Below are 15,060 nucleotides of genomic sequence, written 5' to 3'. Positions count from 1 at the left end.
CATCAGAATTAATACTCCTGCCTTTTTTCCTACTGCTTCTGAGCCATACACAGCCCCCACCCAGAGCTTCTCCATTCTATGGAAATCTTCCTTCGTAAGATGGGTCTCCTGCAGTAGCGCCACATCTGCTTTTAGCCGTTTGAGATGCCTTAAGATTTTCATACGCTTATTGGGGAGCGTAACCCCTTCACATTCCAAGAAATGACTTTCATAAAGCGCCACTGCAGGATGACCTATAGCCCTTGCTGAACTGCCAGCAATAGAAGGAGAGAAGAAAAAACTAAGGGGATGCCTCCCAGGGCAGCATCTCCTTAATCTTAGCAAATTCCCAATGAGCCTACCTCTAAGATCTATGGTAAATTTCCCAGCAAAAAAATAAAAAAACTGTGTTAACTTTAAAAATATTCTGAGAATATCAACCTTAATAAACACATTATCCTAACTATTTTGTAATGTGACTTTTCCTTTTTTCTGGTATACACGGCGTCGTCTCACCACTAGTTAAATTATAGATTCAGGAGTCCTCCATGACCCATTTCAGATGATACATAAAAGCATCCACTCAACTCATGGGGTCGTGTGTTGCTGTCTAGCCGCAAACCTCTGTTCTCTCGGAGAACCCTGGGTAGACGAGGCAGAATCTGGTGGCATGCGATTCCATTGGTGGTGAAGAACTGCCGAATCTTCCGGGGTCTTTTGTCTTGCTCCACGTTGCAATGTTATTTCTTCATCGTGGCAATGTAGGTAACTCTCAGCTTCCTTCGGGTCAGTGAATTGACGTGTCGTGCCGTCACTTTGTTTTATTTTGACAGTTGCTGGGTACATTAGTTGAAATTTGATCCCGTTTCTGTGCAGTCCAGAACATACAATACTGAAGGCTCTGCGTGGTTTCTGCCGAGTAGTCAGCAAATACAAGTGCTTTGTTACCGCGTATGAACAACGGCTCACGTCTTAGCCTATAAGCCCTCAGAATGTCCTCCTTATCTGAGTAATCTAGATATTTGCAAATGACTTGGCGGGGTCTCTGATTTGTTGTCATAGAGGATGGCGCCATGGGCTCTCTCTGGGGCCCCACACGATGTGCTCTCTCAAATCTCCGCTTCCCACCGATGCCCAGGGCCTGGGGTAGATCACTTTCAAAGAGGCGTTGCAGATCTTGCGGTGGCACCGATTCTGGTATCCCAACCAGTCTTAAATTGCTCCTCCTGGACCTATTTTCCAGGTCTTCTACTTTCTCCTGCAAACGGTTGGCTAACTGAAATAAGTCCTTGTGTTTAGCTGCTGCATCTGCAGAATCTTCCTCTACACACACCACCCTCTGTTCGATTTCCACAAATCTATGATTGTGTAGCGACACCTCCTCCTGCAGCTTGTTCAGCGCCACTTGAATTGTGGAGGACAGTTAAGGCAATGAGATCAGGGGCAAGCGGTTTGGCTACCTCAATAGCCAGTTGTTTTATATCGACACTGTTCCCCACTGAGTCAAACATATCTGACTGGGTATTTACCGGTGAGTTTTCCAGCATTCTCTGTTCTCCTTGTAGCGCCGCTGATGCCGGGGTGAGCGCCATTTTGGAAAGCGCGCTGTCTTTCTCAGGAGCTGTGTGGCTGGAGGATTTGGATCTGTGCCCGCTCCGAAGCAAATACCGCTCTATACGCCTCCCGGAATCGGTCAGTATGGTCCTTTACTCTTGTGAACACAAGAGGAGTTAGTGGAGCGGGTCTGTTTTTTCTAGCGGTGAGGAGCCGAGCCTGCCGTGTCCTCACATACCAGCACAGGAACCGGAAGTTGTGCAATAAGTTTTTAGAGGGAAAAACAGCTCTGACAGCTCTCTCTCCTGACTCTCACATACATGCTAGTTTTGGCTGAGTGTGTATGTCTTTTCAATAGGGGGAGAGGAGACGTGTTCGACCAATAATAGTTTAATGTGTATGAGGAACCCTAAGACTTAAAATTATGTTGTTTGATTGAAATATGTAGACGGGAGGACATCATTTGGAGTAGAATAGGGCATCACACAGGAAAGTGACTACAATCATTTTACATCACACAAATCACACATTCTTATGTCACTGAACTTAAGGTGGCCATGCACTGTCAATAGCTGACAGCCTAATGATCTCTCCTGATTCCCTTCTGACTCCCACATACACAATCGGTTCAGCCGAGTGTGCATATGTTGTCAATGGGGAGAGAGGAGATTGCTGCTACCAGAGACTTTTCGTGGCATCTTCATTACTGGGAGAAGAAAAGGATTAGGTGAAAATACAGTTTGCCCGATCCTCTTGTCCTCCAACATTATCTCTCAGGGAAGAGGTGGGAGCTCCCCATATACATTAGACGGTCGGAACAAATCTGCCAGGGTTTGGCCGACTATAGACTAATGTGTAAGAGGATCATTAAGTATTAAGTACAGTTTACATATTTATTCATGGTCAAATATATTTATTCATTATTATCAGAATCTAAATTTACATTTCTGAGACATTTTTATTAAAGCATCTCTAAAGCTTTTATGGCACAAAGGATAGATAATAGGATTCACTGAAGAATTGATCCATAACATCCAGCTTGTAACTTGGTTCCAGTAAGATTCAACACAGGTATCATGACAAGCCGCACGGATAGTCTGGAGAAATATGTATGGCGCCCAACAAATCCCAAATACACAGACCAGAATTGTGAGAGACTTAGCAACTTTCTTATCCCTGGAGAGCTTCATAGATTGGATGCTGCTCTGTGAGGAGGAGATGCCAATGGATGACTGAGATACACTGTTCTTTGATTCAGGTCTTCTTTCGTTTAATTTTCCAGATCTAAATATAACTGGCAGTCCTGGAGACATCCCACTATGACCTGGTGTGAACATTTCAGGTTTCTTCCTACTCCTCTTTCTAATATTCCAGTATATACTGAAATTAAAGATTACAATGCCTATCAATGGAAGAAAGAAATCAAAGGTTGATGCACCAAATAGAAAATGCCAACTATAATAATATCCAGCAACACACATGCCTTCAGGAATGAGAGGGTCACCATTAACATATTCCCATAAAATAATAGCTGGACTGTATAGAAGAAAGGCTAGTATCCAAACCAAGGCCATCTTAACTGCAGTCTGACTATGATTCCTCTGTTGGGAGCGATATACCACCTAAAACAAAAAGGGGACAACCAGATCAGAACCAGTTTTCTTGTTACCTTATCCTTATTAATGCACATTTTCTTACACAAAGTAGAAATAATAATAATCATCATCTTTATTTACATCTTTATTTAGTGCAACCAAGAAGCCTGTTGGTTTGGGAAGAAAGCAGCCATGTTTTTTTTTTTCACCTAGACAACCCCTTTTTAAGTCTTTTCTTATAGAATTCTCCTGCACTGTGAGTTTATACAGAATACAACTACATTCCATTAGGGTCCGTATTTATCCGGAACGGGTGCGGACTCATTCATTCTCTATGGGGCAGGAATGGATGCGGTGCGGACCCATTCATTCTCTATGGGGCAGGAATGGATGCGGACAGCACACAGTGTGCTGTCCGCATCCGCATTTCCGGAGTGCGGCCCCGAACTTCCGGTCTGCGGCTCCAGAAAAAAAATAGAACATGTCTTTTTCTTGTCCACAATTGCGGACAAGAATAGGCAGTTCTATAGGCCGGGTGTATTGTGGATCCGCAATACACTACGGACGTGTGAATGGACGCTTATACTGTACTAGATTGTAGTTACTTGCACAGTGGCTGACCAGGAGTGGAGCTGAGCAGAAGATGCCTGACAGAGCAACAGTAAATGATTGTGTAGGAAGCAATAAAAAAAATTATAATAATAAATAAATAAAAGAAGTTGTGGAGAACATTAAAAAGCCATACCAAAAACCTAGAAGTCTTGCAAGGAAAGTGAGAGGACTAATTTACTAATTCTGTCTAAAATGCACGATAAATAAGTCACAGTGGCACATACTGTATACTAACTTTGGTGCAAGGCTAGACACTTTAGTCTAAATTTACATTGCCTTTTGGTTGGCTTATTGTACTCTAAAATTTTGGCTCACATTGTAGCATCATATGTCATACCGTTTTCCACTAAGCCAAAGCTCCTTATCGAGAGAGGCACAGTGGATTTTTTTGGCATGTTTGCTTCATAAATAAGTCAAAAACTGGATGCAACACTATGCGCCAGAAATGTGCCACAAGGTCTAGGCACAATCACATTAAAACTTTTAAATTTGCCCCAGTGTATTTATTGTAGAATAAGGTATTCTAAAGAGGGTAACATATTAAAGGGGTTATCCAATATTAATACCCCCCAAAGTGGTCAATCCATGGTGGTTCTAATACTTAGGGAGAGTGCTCATCTTTGTTTCATTTTCTGATCCATCAGAAGATCAGAAAAAAACAGGATCCTGTAAAAAAAAAATATCTTGTGCATCAGTTACGCACAAAATCCATTATTTTACAAAATCCTGTAAAAAAAAAAAAAAAAAAAAGATCCTGTTGCACATTTTGCACCCATTTTAGCCATTTCCGTCTAAGATGCCTTTTTTTAGATGAAAAAAAAAGTAATGCATGCAGTACTTCTTTTTCTGTCTAAAATAACGGATCTCTGATGGAAATGGCTCAAATGGATGCCAAATGTGCATAACTGATGCACAAGATCCGTTTTCTTTTTTACAGGATACTGTTTTCTTTTGTTTGTTTTTTCCTGTTCTCCTGACTGATTGGAAGAACGGAAAATGAATCGGAGCGGTGAACTCCACCTTACCCGGTCCCTGCCGTTGGGTTCAGTGTCTGTTGCTCCTGGGCCGGGTCTTCCTCTCCCTGCAGTGCTGAAAACAACATCTGTCTACATGGGGACATGTGACCACTCCAGCCAATCATAGTCTTCAGCGGTGACCGTGACCTGTTCCCCTTGTGTCACGACAACTGGTGACTTGATGCAAGGGGAGCAGGTCTCCCCATCGATGGATGTTGCTTTCAGCGCTGCAGGGAGAGGAAGAGCCGACCCAGGAGCAATAGAGACTGAGCCTAGCTGCAAGGACCAGGTAAGTATGATCACCACCACGGGTTGGCCACTCTGGGAGGTCTTAGTTAATCTTGGATAACCCCTTTAAGACTGTGGTCCCTGAAGTTACAATATTAATTGGTTCCGACCATTGCATGTTGAAACCATTGTAACTTGAGTAATTGGTTTCAAAGCCCCAAAAATGTCATCCAAGATACTGTAAAAGAAAATTAAGATTTAAGAAAAATTTAAGAAAAATAAGCAGAAACTAAGGCAGACAAAACAAGTCCTTACATATAACAGTCAGAAATAGCTGCTAACTATCAACTAATACTGCTATTTTTACTGAGGCCACTGTATCTTGAGGGACCTCTGTACATGTTACTGTAATTGAATATCCTGGAGGAGAGCTATATTTAGTATTAGAAGGAGATCTTCAGCACAATCAGGTTGCAGAGGTTTGCTAAGGAATGATGTCATTCAATATTATATTCATATAAGATTCATATTCATATTTTTGGTGGTAACACCAGGAAAACCCGTCAGCACTACTTTGGAAAAGATTATGGTCATGTTAATAAGCCCCACAACCTATTCTTTCTTTAATCTGTGCGTGGACACTTCAACATTGAACTCTGGTATTTTTCAGACAGGTTAGAAAAATAAAATCAAGGTTATGAAACACATAAAGATATGGGAAAACATGATACAAGTGAAATATAAAGCACGTACAGCCATAGTGATGGAAATGAACCGGTCATAACTGATGAGAACAATATTAAAAACTGAAGCCGTGCACATAAGGTTGTCAGCTACCAACCAGACTTTGCAAAGAACATCTCCAAGAGTCCACTTCCCAGTCAAGATGTATGAAGCACTCACTGGAATACAGAATGCACCTTAAAAATAAAAAATAAAGATGGCAAACAATGTACCATGCATGCAGAAAAATGGCTGTATAAAATACAAAATAATAATAACCATCCAGCATAATGTCTTTCCTATAGTTCCATATTGATATTGGTTTTTAAATGACTGCAGATTTGCCTAGTCTCTGAACTCCAGCATATCAATGGATTCTAGCTGTGCAATAATGGTGTAATGGTAGTTAACAGGGTATATACATATTTCAATGTTAATACCTGCAATAAAGAATGCATGCACCTATTAATTGTGTTGCATCACATGCTAGCAGAGAAAGATTAAAGGGGTTGTACAGCATCAGTAGGTCATCAATATCTGACCGATGGGGGTCCAACTCCATTGTTTCGGAATTCACTTGAATGGAGCAAGCACTTGCAATTACACTGTGCCACCGCTAAATCAAGACAAGTAGTGTATTCTTGAAGACAAAGTAGCGCTAGAATGAGCACCACCTCCTCTTCAAACAGCTGATCGGCAAGGGTGCATCAATCAGATATTGATGACCTATCCAGAGCATACTGGCTGCACAACCATTTTGAGACCGGAGTGTAAAACCTACAATTACAATTTACACAGGTATGTAGACCCTATTTAATAAAATGTACCAGTTTCTGGCACAATTTTCACCACAAAACGGTCGTACATGGTTTGCACCACATTTATCAAGTGTTTTAGACACTTTATAATCTATGTACAACTTGCCTAACAAGTAGGCATGGCTTAATTGTATCTCCATGTGCCAAAATTTTGGAGTAAAACTAAGCCAACTTGTAGATGACATAAACTTAGACTAGACGGTCTCAAGGTGGGCCAGCCAGCATCAGCTACTGCAACAAATCTGAGTTTACACTGTCTTATATGTAGATAGTATTAGTAATCTGTCCCTGCTTCTGCCATCCATATCATCCATTTACAATACCAGAAGCAGATACATGTGGTATAGAAACCACACTTGATGCTGCTGGAGAAATATTCTACTTGGTCCATCAGGTTGAGGAAATTTACTCCTCAAATAAAATAGACATATTTAGTGTGAGCATTAGTTTAATGGTGCCTACTTCCCTGGTGTCTCCTCATTTAGTGGCAAAAATAGCACGGTTCTGAAACTTGGACAAAATTTTGGTGGACAGATATATTTTTTTATGGACACAATTCTGGCTTAAATCTGGGGAGGTTTACAATACACCAAATTTAAGGTTGAATCATAAATTTGTCTAGGACTGCTGCAATGCCACTGCCACAGAGGACCCCCAGAAATGGCAGATGGGTTAATGTAGGTTCTGGAAGTCTTAGAGTGGTGGATAGAAGACATGTCCCACAGTCGGTGGTTCTCCATAATTCATTTGCAGCACTCTCAGAATGTAAGGACAACATGGATATGGACTCAAGCACAGAGGGTGAGAAACCATCGACTCCTATGTCTAATGTATGCAACAAAAAAGATAAAGTGAAGTCTCAAAGGATGCAGCTGTTGCTGGGTGATTCAATCATAAGAAGTGTGGAGCTTAAAGAAAATGGTTTTGTGAGATGTCTCCCTGGGGCTACTGCTAGAAGAGATAGAAGACGTATTATTAATATTGTTAAGCAAGCAAAGCAGGAAGGGGACGTGGATGTTCTTGTCCATCTAGGGACAAATGACCTGGCTTGCAATGAAGTGTCAGAGGTGAAAAAATCTTTTATCACACTTGGTAATGACGTACAGGATTTTGCATCCACCATTTCATTTTCTGAAGTTCTGCCTGTGCATAATGTTCAGAATGATAGGCAGAGGCGCATAAAGGAGTTCAACATATGGCTTGGTAAATGGTGTCAAGAGCAAGGATTTGGCTTTGTTTCTCATGATAGCTCTACTTGGAATAGAAAGGAACTGTACAAAAAAGATGGTTTGCATCTTTCTCTCAAAGGAACAAATGTACTTAGTGAACAACTCCAAGAATTTGCGAAAGAGTATTTAAACTAGGAAGGGGGGGCAAAAGAGTGAAAATAAAAGAGTCCAATTGCCCCCCGAAACAATGCCAGAACAAGCCAGAAGCACTGAGGTTAAGAAATGATAAGCTCAGAGTCCTGTCTACAAATGCTCGCAGTTTAGGTAAAAAAATCAATGAACTTGGGTCAATAATGGCATCTGAGAATGTAGATTTAGTGGCTGTTACGGAGACATGGTTTAATGAAAGAAATGACTGGGACATAACCATACCAGGGTACTCTTTATACAGAAGAGACAGAGAAGGCAAGAAAGGAGGAGGAGTGGCCCTGTATGTGAAAGATAGCATTAAATCTAACCTAATACAAGTTGGTGAGGCCAACATAGAGTCAGTTTGGGTTACGTTGCAGTTTGCTAACCATGCAGTAACTCGTATAGGTGTGATATATAGACCACCTGGTCAAGTTAAAGAACTAGATGATCTACTAGTTGAAGAAATAGCTAAAATGACAATGAAAGGAGAAGTTATCATTATGGGAGATTTCAATCTTCCAGATATAAACTGGAAAACCAAAATAGCAAGTTCTACCAGGAGTACAGATATTCTAAATTCCCTACTGGGGTTATCTCTACAACAAGTGGTTGAGGAGCCAACCCGGAGGGAGGCCATTATGGATTTGGTATTCACAAACGGGGATTCGGTATATGATGTCATTGTAGGCGAAACCTTGGGATCTAGTGATCACCAGTCAGTGTGGTTTAATATAAGAACTGTGAAAGAGTCCCACCACACAAAAACAAAAGTTTTAGATTTTAGAAAAACAGACTTTTCAAAAATGAAATTAGTCATAAATGAGTCCTTATCAGACTGGAACGGATTACATGGAGTCCAGGAGAAATGGGACTACTTAAAAGGTGCATTATTGAAGGCAACAGAAAATTGCATTAGACTTGTCAGTAAAAGCAAAAAAAGGAGGAGACCAATGTGGTACTCAGCAGAAGTGGCCCAAATCATTAAAAATAAAAAGCTAGCATTTTGTAATTATAAAAAAACCCAGAGCAATGAAGATAAGGAAATCTACAAGATTAGGCAGAGAGAGGCCAAGCAAGTTATAAGAACTTCTAAAGCGCAGGCAGAAGAAAAACTAGCTCAGTCTATGAAAAAAGGGGATAAGACATTCTTCAGATATATAAATGAAAAAAGGAAATTAAAACAAGGAATAACTAAATTAAAAACAAAGGACGGAAGGTATGTAGAAGAGAATAAAGGGCTAGCCGACTGCCTTAATGAATACTTCTGTTCAGTTTTTACAAAAGAAAAAGGAGAAGGACCTCCACTAGAAAGAATGACTATTAAATCGTTTGATGCATGTATCTTTACAGAGGAAGATGTTCTAAGTTTGCTGTCTAAGGTGAAGACAGATAAGTCACAGGGGCCTGATGAGATACACCCAAAATTATTAAAAGAGCTTAGTGGTGAGCTGGCAAAACCGTTAACAGATTTATTTAACCAATCATTAGTAACAGGAGTCGTCCCGGAAGATTGGAAATTGGCAAATGTCGTGCCCATTCACAAGAAAGGTAGTAGGGAGGAATCGAGCAACTATAGACCAGTGAGTCTGACATCAATAGTAGGCAAATTAATGGAAACCCTATTAAAGGATAGGATTGTGGAACATCTAAAATCCCATGGATTGCAAGATGAAAAACAACATGGGTTTACTTCAGGGAGATCATGTCAAACAAATCTTATAGATTTTTTTGACTGGGTGAATAAAATAATAGACGGTGGAGGTGCAGTAGACATCGCATATCTAGATTTTAGTAAGGCTTTTGACACTGTCCCACATAGAAGACTTATCAATAAACTGCAGTCATTGAGCATGGACTCCCATATTGTTGAGTGGATTAGGCAGTGGCTGAGTGACAGACAACAGAGGGTTGTAGTCAATGGAGAACATTCAAAACAAGGTAATGTTACCAGTGGGGTTCCACAGGGATCTGTACTGGGACCGATTTTGTTTAATATCTTCATAAGTGATATTGCAAAAGGCCTCGCTGGTAAGGTTTGTCTTTTTGCTGATGACACAAAGATATGTAACAGGGTTGATGTTCCTGGAGGGAAACGCCAAATGGAAAAGGATTTAGGAAAACTAGAAGAATGGTCAGAACTCTGGAAACTGAAATTTAATGTGGATAAGTGCAAGATAATGCACCTGGGGCGTAAAAACCCAAGGGCAGAATATAGAATATTTGACACAGTCCTGACCTCAGTATCTGAGGAAAGGGATTTAGGAGTAATTATTTCAGAAGACTTAAAGGTGGGAAGACAATGTAATAGAGCAGCACGAAATGCCAGCAGAATGCTTGGATGTATAGGGAGAGGTATAAGCAGTAGAAAGAGTGAAGTGCTTATGCCGCTGTACAGAACACTGGTGAGACCTCACTTGGAGTATTGTGCGCAGTACTGGAGGCCATATCTCCAGAAGGATATAGATACTCTAGAGAGAGTTCAGAGAAGAGCTACTAAACTAGTACATGGATTGCAGGATAAAACTTACCAGGAAAGGTTAAAGGACCTTAATATGTATAGCTTGGAAGAAAGAAGAGACAGAGGGGATATGATAGAAACTTTTAAATACATAAAGGGAATGAACTCGGTAAAGGAAGAGAGCATATTTAAAAGAAGAAAAACTACCACAAGAGGACACAGTTTTAAATTAGAGGGGCAAAGGTTTAAAAGTAATATAAGGAAGTATTACTTTACTGAGAGAGTAGTGGATGCATGGAATAGCCTTCCTGCAGAAGTGGTAGCTGCAAATACAGTGAAGGGGTTTAAGCATGCATGGGATAGGCATAAGGCCATCCTTCATATAAGATAGGGCCGGGGGCTATCCATAGTATTCAGTATATTGGGCAGACTAGATGGGCCAAATGGTTCTTATCTGCCGACACATTCTATGTTTCTATGTTTCTATGTTTCTAATATTAAGGCTGGGATTTGTATTTTTAGACAGTGCAAAGTTTGACAGAATTAGTAAATCTTCCCCAGGTAGGTTCATTGATCTTTATAAATGCATATAGTAGCTAGGGGAAAATGTGGAAAAATCCTGAAAGAACAGCAATGAGGAACTAAGGGGGAGAATTATCAAAACTGGTGTAAAGGAAAACTGGCTGAGTTGCCCATAGCCAGTGGCGTAACTACAGGGGAAGCAGCTGCTTCGGGGGCCCGGGCTGACAAGTCCCCCATCCCCCATACCTCAGTGTACAGTCCCCCTACATCTCAGTGTACAGTCCTCCCCATACCTCAGTGTACAGTCCCCCCCCATACCTCAATGTACAGTCCCCCCATACCTCAATGTACAGTCCCCCCCACATCTCAGTGTACAGTCCCCACCATACCTCAGTGTACAGTCCCCCCACATCTCAGTGTACAGTCCCCCCCACATCTCAGTGTACAGTCCCCCCACATCTCAGTGTACAGTCCCCCCCACATCTCAGCGTACAGTCCCCCCACATCTCAGCGTACAGTCCCCCCCATCTCAGCGTACAGTCCCCCCCACACCTCTGTGTACAGTCCCCCCCACATCTCAGCGTACAGTCCCCCCCATCTCAGCATACAGTCCCCCCCACACCTCTGTGTACAGTCCCCCCCCACATCTCAGCGTACAGTCCCCCCTCCCACATCTCAGCGTACAGTCCCCCCCACATCTCAGTTCAAAATAAGTTACTACATGAGTAGGTTCCGCATACTTCTCCCGCGCTGCTGACACTCGCGAACTCCATGATCCATGTGAAAAAGCACGTTACTCTCCTGTTTCTGATCCACATGATCTGGGAGTGCCACGTGATGTTGTGACGTCAGTAGGTCCTTGCCAAGTATAGTATTTAGCCATTGCCGTAGGACATGTGAATGGAGCACTGATGTAGATGCGGGGGTCACAGAAAACCAGAGCCCCCCGCCTTTCCTGTACTGCTTCTGGGGAACTACAAGTCCCAGAATATTAGTTCTTGCGATAGGTGTAAATCCATTAAAACCTGGCTACTTGTAGGCTTCCCTTATGTATGGAGACAGTGAGCTGTGGTTATTAGGGGCTCAGACCATTGGGACAGTCGGTGTCAGCCCTGCAGCAATACATACAGGGGTCATACTGTGCTGTACATACAATGTAGTGTGACGTCATATTCACCTCTTCGGTTATATTACACAGGAAAGCACAATTCTGCAGCAACCCCCCTCCCCCCTTCCCCCAGCCCTTGGCTATGCTGCCCTGGTCTGTGCCCCCCTGGCACCTGAGTTGCGAAGTGCGTGGGATGAGGGGCCCCATACAAAAAATTGCTGTGGGGCCCAGTCACTTCTAGTTATGCCCCTGCCCATAGCAACTAATCAGATTCTACCTTTCATTTTCCAAAAGAGCTCTGAAAAATGAAAGGTGGAAACTGATTGATTGCTATGGGCAACTCATCCAGTTTTCCTTTACAGCAGTTTTGAAAAATTTCCCCCTAAATGTTAGCTTAAGCCTTTAAATCATTAGTGCACACTGGGGCAGATTTACTAATACCGCCATATATTTTGACAGTTCAGATTAGACAGTCTAAAAATGTGTCATATTTATCAGTGATAAGCAGTGGTGTAACTAGAACTGACTAGGCCTCCCTCCCCGTCCCCCCAGCAACCATCACTCCTGGCTGCCTGGCCTGGTTCTCTCAGACCAGGCCAGGCATCCGCTCTGTCCGTTTCCTACTTGTATATACCGTATGTCATGTCACTGTATATACTTACACTGCATATGATGTCATAGTATAATACTGTTAAGGGGCCCTGACAATAAAATCTCAGTCCTCCTCCTGGGCAGACCCCTTCAGAATTTTGGCTCTGTAGCACCTGCTTTCCCTGCTTCTACGCTACACTCCTGGTGATGTGTTTTGCACCTTTACAGAGTCTAATCTAACTTTATACCATCTATAAGTTGTCTTACTTTACACCAGAATTGTGCATTAAAATGTTACCCCTTTTTTTGTGCATCTTAAGTTATCCCTCTTTTATGGCTTACTACACCCTTTTCCCGCTAAGCCATTATCCATTTTGTAACAAGGGCTCTAAAAGTGTCTAATCCACCTAATATGTTAGTATGTACACCAGTTGTTGTTTTTTTTGGGCAGAAATTGCGCTAAAATTCTATAAATCTCCTCCAAAGTGCTTGCTTATATGAAAATCAAGCACATCACGTAAAGGCTCATACAGATGTAGCAGGGTTAACACACAAACTCTTAACTAAAATTTCTTAACTCATCACGTTATCTTTAAACAAAAGCCATTGAAAAGCAATTGAAGGTGTTTGCTTAACGCATTTAGTTTAGATAACACGTCTCATAAAGCATGTGTGTTAACTCTACTACATCTGTATGCTGCAGCTGTTTTGTGTTCTGGCCACTGCCACACAAGCTGGCAAAGAGTCAGTCAGGTCAGTGGTATGTAACCTGTGGCCCTCCAGCTGTTGTTAACCTACAACTTCCAGCATACCCTGACAACCAACCAACATCATGTCATGAGATTTGTAGTGAGCCACAAGCTACACCCCATTGTTCTAAGGCATGATGGCGCATGAGTAAAAATAGTTTTTGTATTAGTATAGAACAAACCCCAACAATAATATGCTAATAAATAATTATCAAACAGTTTGAGCTGCAGTTAAAACATAGTAATAGAAAAAGTATAAAATCCTGCCGTAAAACAGGATCTCACCGCACAAACAAATCACAAAAGACTTACCTATGAAAAAGTCACAGATAGCCAGATTGAGAAGGAAGAAGTTACTCTGGTTTCTAAGTCTTTTGTCAATAATAAAGGCTAAAATGACAAGAGTGTTACCAAGAACAGTGATTGATGTGATCAGAGGTATGAAAATGTATGAGAAAATCTGTGCGCCTTCAGAAACAGAGTCCTTGTCATCCTCGGAAGATCCGTTAGTACTAATGTTATTGGGGACTCTGAACAGGTAGAAAACCTCCATTTTACAATAAATGAACATGCTTGCTGTTTATATGTGGCTAGCCATTAGTTCTTCCTGAGGCTGGATCCAGCTGAGGACATTCTTAGCAGTACTGCATTATACGCCGTCCACAGCTACATAATAATAAACCATGATGGTCTACTTCATTTATATAATGTTATAATGGTGGGTGGGGACTTCTGATGTGGCCATACATCATATTCATAATGTCACTGTATTCCGAATATCTATTATGATTGCTCATTTTAATATTGTCAATTCATAAAACATACATTTTAATATATTATTCAGATTTCTGTTGCTTTCTGTGTATATAAATGAAAAGAAACATAAAACAAGATAAAATATGCTGAAATATGCATTCCTTAGAGGCGTTTAATAACATGACCAGATATTTCCCTTGAGTGCTGTACTGTCATATTACCGTCATTATTATAATTATAGCAACAGCAGTCATTTTACAGTGTTGTGTGTGTGAAATTACTTGTCATGAGCTTCTTTTTCTTCAGGCAAGATTGACAAATCCCCTGATACAGTAGGCAAACCTCATCCGATGCATCACCTATGGGATATTATTACGAACCCACCAGGGCTGTTTTTCTATCCCAAGACGTTAGGGCTATTATTCAATTATTCTATGGATGCCACTGGCACTATTAACCCACTAGTCAAGTGAGACAATAATTATTGTCAGCCAGAGACCTGGATGATTTTACTTACCGTATTACCAATTGCACATCAAGAAAGTCTTTATTAAGTCACTAGAAGGCAGGGGTATTATTATTATTATCAACCACTACTCACCAGGGCTCATTAGTGGTTGATATTACGCAAAAGTTTGTCAAATCACAAACCTAAAGTGTAACCGTCATTTTGGTTTATTTTTAATACAATGTAGGGAATGGGATGTTAAACATTTTTTTTAATATACTTCATTAGGTAACAATGTTTCTATGTACTAGAGAACAAGGTGCAAAAGGCTAACAGTGTTGCTGAGGAAAGTCTGTCTTCCATGTTTGGCCTCATGCACACGACCATTCACTTCAATGGGGTCACAAAAGATACAGACAGCACTCCATGTGCTGCCTGAATCCGTTGCTCCATTCCGTCTCCCCACCAAAAAAATAGAACATGCCCTATTCTTGTCCGTTTTACGGACAAGAATAGGCATTTTTTATAATGGGTGGCCCATT

At 41.3% G+C, this 15,060-nt stretch overlaps 1 protein-coding gene across 1 annotated transcript; it reads right to left on the bottom strand.

Moving 5' to 3' along the window:
* Positions 1 to 790: 790 nt before the first annotated feature.
* LOC121002443 (histamine H3 receptor-like) lies at positions 791 to 13,867 on the bottom strand. Its single transcript, XM_040433899.1, has 4 exons — positions 13,627 to 13,867; positions 5,738 to 5,904; positions 2,477 to 3,155; positions 791 to 1,383 (listed from the first exon to the last, which is right to left on the bottom strand). Exons 1-4 carry the CDS (start codon positions 13,865 to 13,867, stop codon positions 791 to 793), a joined length of 1,680 nt encoding a protein of 559 aa, XP_040289833.1.
* Positions 13,868 to 15,060: the final 1,193 nt, after the last annotated feature.

This window comes from Bufo bufo, chromosome 5 (assembly GCF_905171765.1).
Source record: "Bufo bufo chromosome 5, aBufBuf1.1, whole genome shotgun sequence".
In the NCBI taxonomy this organism is placed as follows: domain Eukaryota; kingdom Metazoa; phylum Chordata; class Amphibia; order Anura; family Bufonidae; genus Bufo; species Bufo bufo.
This window is presented reverse-complemented; position numbering and strand designations above follow the sequence as displayed.